Source organism: Microtus ochrogaster, chromosome 6 (genome assembly GCF_000317375.1).
Source record: "Microtus ochrogaster isolate Prairie Vole_2 chromosome 6, MicOch1.0, whole genome shotgun sequence".
NCBI classification, from domain to species: Eukaryota; Metazoa; Chordata; class Mammalia; order Rodentia; family Cricetidae; genus Microtus; species Microtus ochrogaster.
The window spans coordinates 40,633,403-40,642,635 of record NC_022013.1 but is presented as its reverse complement, the minus strand read 5'-3'; the positions used below and the strand labels follow the sequence as shown (position 1 = coordinate 40,642,635).

Below are 9,233 nucleotides of genomic sequence, written 5' to 3'. Positions count from 1 at the left end.
GCCTGTTTCCATAGTAACCACGCCCAGGTGCAGATAAGAGCTGCCCTCTGGTTCTAGGCACTGAGAACAACAGGTCTCCACCCTGTAGGCCCTGATGTCACAGGCAGCAACGGCAGGGTTGTACCCCTAAGGTAAAACTATCATCACCCACCCGGTGCCTACAACCAGCTCACTCACCCACACCGTGTATGAGGCGTATCACTGCCAGGAGGGATTGTCCACACAAAGTAACCAGTAAAGAAGTGTTCCCACAGATCCCGGTGGGATCTATAGATCATGGGAACCAGCCAAAGGAGGCATGCTCAGATGGCCAGTTACAAGACAGTGTTTAGATTCCGGGACACCTTACACCAAAGTCAACGCGGTTATTGTACAAATTCTGCTTCTCCCAGCAAACCTAGTCAGGCTAGAGGGGAATAAATGGATGGTGGCATCCTTGTGCCTCTATGGCAAAGCCAGCATCACACTAGACAGGTATCTGCGTGGACTCTTCGTGGCCCAAAGCCTTACAGAGGCTAGGAGTCTAGGATAGACTTCACGGCACAGAGGAGAAAGGGTGCCTCTGTCCCCCTCCCCTCTAATCTCAGAGGAAAACAAATCATTCCACTAGGCAGCCAGGTATAGCAGGAAAAACAAACAACCACAACAAAAATACAACACAGAAAGCAGAGTAGGGGATGTAGTTTAGTTGGCAGAGCGCTTGTCTGTCACAAAGTTCAGGGTTTGCTCCCGGCACAGCATACATACAAAAAGATGTTCAAATTCCTTGTTGGCTACATAGGCGTTCCAGGCTAGCCTGGAACACACAAGACCCTGTCCTGTACACGTACATACCACCAGTAAAAATGATCCAGATTCCCTGCCTGAACCCCCACTCCCCTTATTCCCAGACTGATGGCCTTGGGGTCACCATGGGTACTGCCAAGGGCTTTTGTAGGGCTCCTGCAACTCTTTCCGTTTGGGCTGCTTCCTTGCACTGCCTTGAGGGTAGCGCTCCCATTCTGGAGTCAAAAGGAATAGGCCCAAATCTGTTTCCATATGAGCTCGGTCTGTAACTTCGAGGTGTAAATTGAACCCTTGTTAGTTTTGTCATCTGTAAAATGTCAACTGACCACTGTAATGAGCAGTAGATGGAAGGCTAAGCACATCATGAGTCATCAGCAATCACTTTTCCTGGCAGGGACAGGGACGAGGGAGGGGCAGATGGTGGCACTCAGTACTGTGTCTAAGGCAGTGGAGGTATGTGACAGGTTGAAAAACATTTCTGAGATCGCAGATTCATGGGTGTTAGGCAAGAAGATTTCTTAAAATCCATAGTTTCTACCTGGCTTTTCGAGACAGGGTTTCTCTAGCTCCTGAGCTTGTCCTAGAACTAGCTCTTGTAGACTAGGTTGGCTTTACACTCAACAGAGATCTGCCTGCCTCTGCCAACTGAGTACTGGGATTAAAGGTGTGCGCCACCACCACCTGGCTCTACCTGGGTTTTGTATCTAGGACTCCAAAGAAGTCAAGTTGGCAACATGGCCCATGTACCCTCTTGAGTCCCCTTGACTCTCACGCTGGCTCTGGCTTCTAAGGAAAAGACAGCCCTTTGCTTGCAAGAAAAGCCATGCCCGTTGTCAAATCACATTGCCCGCACTGACAGGAGAGGGGAGAGGCTGATTGCAAAGATTCTAAGAATGACAGGGAGCTACATATGCAGCAAACATTTTATTTAATAAGTTATAAGATACACTTTCCAGTTGGCATTTGATTCCAGTTTGGTGTCCCTGTCTATTATGTGTCCTTTCACATCCGGCTTCAGCTGCTCCAGTTCCTGACAGGTGGCTTTTACCACCCACGCCTCTCCAGCTGCCGTGTCTTGGTGCAGGATACTCGCTTCAACCCAGCCACATCCATGACAACATCCACAACACCCCGTTTTGTTGTTAACATTTGCTCCCACCATTTGGTAGCCCGGTGATGCTTCCCACAGCCTTTAAAGAGACCTCAGGTGAGGCTACATCTTAGTGTCTTGGTCCTTAAAACTTCTCATGGGTCATAACAGTGGTACCCACCCCTTCCAGCTTTTGCAGAGGGGCCCGGCAGTAGCTTATCAGTGGCCTCTGCCATTTAGCAGAAGTCATGGACTCTGAGGGCAGCTGGCAGTGGCCTTGCATCTGGCTATGACTACATGTCATCAAGGCTGTTTATAAAGCAGAAGGCAGGGGCAGAATTCCAAAAATGGGGTATAGGGTTGTTCTGCATGCCTCTTGCACCTGAGTTGGCTTTGGGATGAAGTCAAAGTGACCAGGGCCCGTGAGGGAGCGCAGAGATGGAATGTGATCTGGGTTAGACATCTTATTGTCATCTAGTCTTGAGGGAATTGGGTTGTAAGGGTCTTTGGCAAGGGTACCCTTCTGCAATGACATTCTTGTTTGGCAAATGCTTGAGTAGACCAGGAGCTTAGGGGAGCCAGTCAGTCTTGCCCTGTCCTTAGACCTTTGAACTCAAGAGTCTTGATTTGGAGTACTCTGCACTTTCTTGTACCCAGTTTGGTTTCTTACGATGTCCCACATGTCCTCAAGAGTCAAGTCTAGGGCACTGAAGGCACTTGGAATGAAGGGGGAGGGTTTGGGGGTGGGGTTTCAGGCCCACCAGCAGGCTGAGGACATTGTAAAAAAATGAACTGCAAACTAGCAACAAAAGCAACTGGAAGGATTCCTCCAGGATTGGATGCAAGCTCTTTTAAGGTACAGTGACGTGAAAGGGGCTACCAGGGATGTGTTCTTCCCCCCACTTCACAGCCAGAACGTAGTCTCCTCTCTCTTTGACAACGTATGTGACATTGTATTGTTGGTTGCCCACATGTTTCATGGAGACCTCTTCACAGGGGGTGGTGGGCCCATGCACCCCGATCAACAGCATGTTGGACCCTAGGGGAAGAGAAAGTTGTTATTGACCAATGAGTCAGGCAAATCAGAGAGAGTACGGGAGGGTTGTGACTCACAAAGGTAGAGAGGCTAGGATTCCTGGCTGAGCTGGGGTGATGACACCGTAGTCCTCTGACAGGTGGCAAAGCATCACCATTACCAGTAGACACAGCCTGATTTGGATCCCGACACCAGCTCTGACACCCTCTACCCTGCCCCTGGCTTTGGTGACCTTAGACATGAAACATCTCTCTACCTAAGTTACAAATCAGGAAGGCCACTAACTGCCTCTTTGTGTGTGTGTGTGGGGGGGCGTTCCAGACAGGATTGCTCTCTGTTGCCCTGACTGTCCTGGAACTCACTCTGTAGACCAGGCTGGCCTCAAAGTCAGAGGGTCCACCTGTGTGTGCCACCATGCCTAGCTTTGCCAGCCGCTTCTTAAAGCTTCTGGATATCACAGAAGTGACTGAGTTGAACCCTTAGCACATAGGGCTACAGCGCTGCCAGCTGTTGGGTTCTTTTGTTTTTGAAAGCCCTTAAAGAAAGAATTATGATTCTCACTTGGGAAAAGAAGCTGACCTCTAGGGGATTCCATTAGCCCACCCAAGGCAAGTGGCTAGAGAGCCTTATGAATGAACAAAGTGACAGCTAGATTTCCAGCCCAGGTATGCTGGGTGCCAGAGCCAGGCCTATCAAAACACAAGGAAATATTCAGTTTTAAAGATTTACTTATTTTATGTGCATTGGTATTTTGCCTGCCTGTATGTCTGTGTGAGGGTGTGAGATCCCCTGGAACTGGAGTTACAGTCATGAGCTGTCATGTGGATGGCGGGAATTAAACCCGGGTCCTCCAGAAGAGCAGCCAGTGCTCTTAATCACCGAGTCATCTCTCCGGTCCAAATCAATTTTAAGCCATGATTAAAGCAACTGGAGTTAGAGAAAGGGGTTAGGTGGCCAATTTAGTTTTCTCATCTGAAACGGGGACACTACCATCTTCCATTTGTCTGAAATGGGGACATTACTGTCTTCCATTATGTCTTGGTGAAAGAATCAAGAAGTGAAAGAAAGGAAAATCAGCTAAGAATATTAAGTACAGAAGGGCAGAGGAAGAAACATGGTTATTTGTAAGTACGGGAGATCACGAAAGATCCTAGTGGATACACTGAAGAAATGAGTGAGGATGTCTATACTACCCCCAGGGTAGCCCTTCCCAGCAGACCCGTAACGCCTACCGGCTTTGCTGCAGTCCACCAGGAAAGAACTCTTCTGGCCCACAAAGGCCTTTGAGAGCCCTGCCCCTTTGGAGGTCACCTTGCTGGCATCTGAGGATGACTTGGGGATGGCACTATAGCAGGTTTCCGTTGAGGACCTGGTCACTGACTCCACCAAGATGGATGAGGTCTCGTTGGCGGAGCCTGGGCCGACAAGACGCTGGCCTAGAGCATGGGAAAGAGGGAGGTATGAATGGTCAGACCAATGTGTGTCTATGTGGGGTGTGGTCCTGTCAGCCAGCAGCCAAGTATATCTCTTGCAAAAGCCCTAAAAAGCTCCCGTGCCTCGATACAAAACAACTCCATCAGCATCTCATATCCGTATATATTATGGGGCAAGGGTTCAAATCTAGGTCCTCATGCATGTTAGGTAAGCAATCTACCACCATCCATACCCTTAATAAATTTTGGATTTTGTTGCTTTTTTTTCTTTTTGACAGGCTCTCACTTAGCCAAGGCTGTTCTCAAATGCCTGATCTTCCATTGGTTTGAGATTCCAGGAGTATACTACCATGCCTGGGCCCCAGCCCTTCCACTATCACTTTTTAAAACACAGGGTCTTACTAAATAGCACAGGCTGGCCTCAAACTTACAATCTGCCTGCCTCAGCTTTCCATGGTGGATCACAGGTATATATCACCAAGCTATGTCCTCTAGATCCTTGGGGTCTTACCCAGACAACTAGAATCTGGTTTGCTGGGCAAATGGACCAGGTTCAGCAAAGGCTGACGTGGTTGAGTAATTCCTCCATAGAATAAAGACCCAGCAGCACTCAGCTCTTGCTGTTTCTGTGGAATACTTCTATATTGCAGTATAAACGGCTGGGAGAACAGAGGCTGATTCCGAGCATGAGAGGACAGCTTTCCTTTCTGGGGTTTTTTAAATTCTCCAATGAGCCCACGCCACTTGTGTAACAGGGAATCAGGCGGCACATGGTGGGCATCCTGAGTTTTACTGTTTGGTATTTATTTTAGTGTTTTTGGAGAAGGTAGGCGTTATAGAATTCTTTTATTTTATTATGCGGAAGGTGAAGGTTAGAAACGAGGCTCCAACTAAGCCAAGTGCATGCCGCCATTCAAATGTGTAAATACGCCTTCTTTTCTGCCAGAGACAGAAAACCACCTAGCACTGTGTCTTTACTTCTCTCTCATCCTCAAACGGCATTTTTCCAAGGTGGAACATATTGGATTCAGATATAATTTTTTTTTAAGTTTTAAAAAAAGGCTTATTGATTTAATGTGTATGTGACTGACTGTGTGAGCTTATGTGCACCCATGCGTGTGCAAGTACCTATGCAGGTCAGAGGACAGTGTTGAATCGTTTGAACTAGAGATACAGGTGTTGTCAGCTGCTGTGGATGACGGGATTCCAGCCTAGGCCCATCAGGGGTAATTTATGCTTGTAATCGCTGAGTCACCTCTCTAACCCCATCCATCCTTCCTTCCTTGAGGTTTTTTTTTTTTTTTTTGGTTTTTCGAGACAGGGTTTCTCTGTGGTTTTAGAGCCTGTCCTGGAACTAGCTCTTGTAGACCAGGCTGGTCTCGAACTCACAGAGATTCGCCTGCCTCTGCCTCCCGAGTGCTGGGATTAAAGGCGTGCGCCACCACCGCCCGGCCCTTTCTTGAGTTTTAAAACAAGCTCACTGAAGAGCGTTCTTAGGAAGGCTCTCGCTTTTGATTTATCATAGGCAAAAAAAAAAAAAAAAAAAAAGGTTCCATTTTTCCATGCTGCATACTAAAGAACAGAGTTCCTTGCTGTTCTCTGCAGAACCCCTGGGTAATAGAGCACAGGACTGTCACTTCTGCACTGTGAGAACAAACTTAAAAAATTCTCCAAAAAGCGACAAAAATAACAGAAGATGGCAGGCTTCCCGACTGCGGCCCTACTTGCTCCACAGTCCTGGGGCCGGTATTCTCGCTCTCTTTTATTTTTACCACGGACAAGCTACTAGTTTCAATTTATCTGCTTTATAAGTTCTGTCCCCTCTCTAAATTCAACAGTATTCAATACAAAAGTCGACACATTATCCCAGAATTCATATGTATTTAGAGAGCCTCGAAATCAACTCTGTTCCTGACCCTTTGAGGCAATGCTGAATTTATAGCTCTATCAAACGAAAGGACGACTGGAAGAGCGGGGTCTGCTGAGATTCCGAGACCCTCACAGCTCTCGTGAATACTGTCCCCCACAGTCGTAGTTCTCCAGCAGTTACCATGTTATGGCTTCAGAGGAAGCAATTCCTTTTTCTTCAAGGCTAATATTGATACCTGGAAGGAAAATGCTTCTGCCCCAGTGCTCAGAGCTGGACAGTGGATCCACTGCCCACGTACCATTTCTTTACATTCAGGATTAGCTGTGGACTCAACATAAACCACCTGCAGCTGTTACTACTGGTAATTGGACAAGACCCGCTCTGCAGGACAGAAGAACAAAACCCAAAGTGGCTCGTCATTACCTGTCACCTTGGCCTTGAATGGACTGCGTAAGATGTGGTTGGGCCCACCATATTTGACACTAATCAGGTAGTTTCCAGGGGCCATGGGAGTGTACATGACTTTGTACCCTTCTGGGGTTTCTTGGCAATCCATTTTGACCTTGGATGGGCCTTCGATGGTGACAGAGAGTGTCCCTGGGCCTGCCTGAGTGGTGTTGATGAAGAATTCTGATTGGATACCTGGGAGAGAGGAAGTGGGACTTACGGACGGTTTGTAGGGAGAAGGGGGAGTAACACAATGGTGAGACACACACACACACACACACACACACACACACACACACACACACTCACTCACTAGTTGCTTGCTGTGGCATCATGGGAATCAGGTGGCCCTGGAGCTCTGAGTTCCTGGCACAAAGAAACACAGGCTGTGGAGGTGCAGCCCCCTTGCCCAGGTTAGGTCAAAAGTGTGGCTGACATTTTGTCCTCTAGCACCGACTGCTTGGACAACACTATTGTCTCTGGGAATGTGGCTGAGAGAGAAATTCGAGTTGTCACTGTGAGGCTGAAGTGCTGTCCTAGGCAACAGAGCCTAGCTTTGCTTCTAGGGGAAACCATTTTCCTCTGGGTAGATGGGGCTGAGGAAGCCCAGTCTCTCTTCCCTTTCTGTCCATCCTAGACACTGGGCTGAATCCTGGGGCTGGTGCCTAGAGCTGTCAGCTCACTTTCTTTGCCATGAATATCAGCAGTGAGAGAAGGAACTAATATAAACAGCAATTCTACTGACTGAGCACCACACCAGACCCCAGGCCATATGCCACTCTGCAAGCCTAACACTCTTATCATAGTGTTTCTTACTCCACATGGTGTTCAGGCCATGTGTAACTCAAGGTGCATCACCAGAAAGTGATGTGCTGTATCCAAGCTTCCTGTGTAGAACTATGTGTCTAGGCCCAAGAAGTCACTATATGCTTGGGGGGAGAGGCAGATGGGAGAATGGACGGAGACCGACACACAGAACAACTGCCACTTATACCCTATTTGCAGCCTTGAGACATCTGACCTCTCAGATATCCTGTGACAAAAGAGAAGGTCAACTAATGACCCAGCTTGGGTCCCCGCTTTATCCCCTGCACCTGTAGCCTCCTTCCAGTCCAGAGGGGCAGTGGAAGCAGCAGGGGTGCCAGACACCAGCTCCTGTGCACTAGAAGCCCTTTAGGGGGCGCTCTAGTGCAACATCCTCCGGCAGCATTGTACCCCTGCCAGAGACTCAGACGCCAACCCAGCTGGGAAATATTTTGGTTTAACTACAGTTCCTGGGCCAGAGAAAGAATTATTGTTCTGGCTATCAATAAGACAAAGGAGCTGCTATGGTGTGACCCCCAAACATGAGCCAGCTGTTTCTGGAACTTTCCTGAAGCTGCTGTCCCAAAGTCTCCCTACTGTCCCACCTTGACTCTGCCTCGGAGTTAATAAGTGCATTGGAGAAGCCCCTCCCCGAGTCCCCAGTAGCAGCTGTGGAGGTTGGGGGTGGTATGGAAGCGGGCCATGAGCCACAAAGGGGCATGTGTCCAGGAAGTGGCTGTAAAGCATTGGAAGTTGAAAAGACCCGACTGTCCCGGAGAGAAGCACTGCCCTTTTAGTCAATCAAGAGCCCAAAAAGGCAGTGATGAAGCAGAGAAGGGGGAACTTAGGAGTTAAAGTCAAGAACTAAGCTGAGCAGTTGTGGTGCACTCGGGAGGCAGAGGCAGGCCGGCCAGCCTGGTCTACAGAGCAATTTCCAGGACAGGCTCCAAAGTTGTACAGAGAAACCTGGTCTCGAAAAACCAAAAAGAAAACGTCAAGAACTACCAGGTGCTTACTTCCTCTAACAGACGGGGCAAGCCTATGAGGCAGCTTTGTGACCCACCTGCCACCATTTTGCCCATCCACTGCTGGGGCTTAGCAGAACGACTTAGATATGCTATCTAACCATTTTATTGCTAAGGGACTAGCCCAAGAGATGGCAGGAGAGAAAATCTCACATGGCAGATATATGTCAACATCTACTCCAGCTATGACCAATATGTGATGTGATACCCAAACCATCTTTGTACATGGTGGCGGTTCTACCCATCCTCATGCTGATCCTCATGGCTGCTCCAAAGAGTCTCAAACACTGTGGGCCAACTCCAGGCCTCTGTCTGAAGCCTGGCCACAAACATAGGACTTCTTGCTTTTCTCCAGTCAGGACATGAGAAAAGCTGGCCATACAGATCCTATTTTTTTTTTTTTTTGATAGGATTTCTCTCTGTGGCCCAGGTTGGGCTCAAACTCAGATACCACCCTGCCTCTCCTTCCTGAGCGTTGGGATTAAAGGCATGCACCACCATGGCCTGGCCTCGCAGATCCTTTTTTGAAAGTTCTCTTCATGCTGCATTCTCTCTGGATAGATATTTGGGGGAAAGCCTGGGGGCAGGCAGGACAGGAAAACAAGATGCTCACTCTGTGAACAGAGCTAATACTGACGAAGGGTGGAAGCGGATAACCTCTGGGCCTTTACTCTGGCTGGGAGCTTTTCTGTAAGACCAGCTCTTTGGCAGTCACACTGCTAGGGACAGCCTGACATCTGAG

The 9,233-nt window shown here is 48.5% G+C and overlaps 1 protein-coding gene across 4 annotated transcripts in view; it reads right to left on the bottom strand.

Moving 5' to 3' along the window:
- Positions 1-1,695: 1,695 nt before the first annotated feature.
- Positions 1,696-9,233, bottom strand: part of Flnb (filamin B) — a 140,377-nt gene continuing 132,839 nt past the window's right edge. For all 4 annotated transcript variants that reach the window (XM_013346838.1, XM_026779876.1, XM_026779877.1 and 1 more), the window contains 3 exons: positions 6,639-6,857; positions 4,145-4,348; positions 1,696-2,915 (listed from right to left, as the gene is read on the bottom strand). In XM_013346838.1, coding sequence (XP_013202292.1) covers positions 2,728-2,915; positions 4,145-4,348; positions 6,639-6,857 — 611 coding nt within the window. In that variant the 3' untranslated portion in view covers positions 1,696-2,727. The remainder of the gene's footprint in view (positions 2,916-4,144; positions 4,349-6,638; positions 6,858-9,233) is intronic.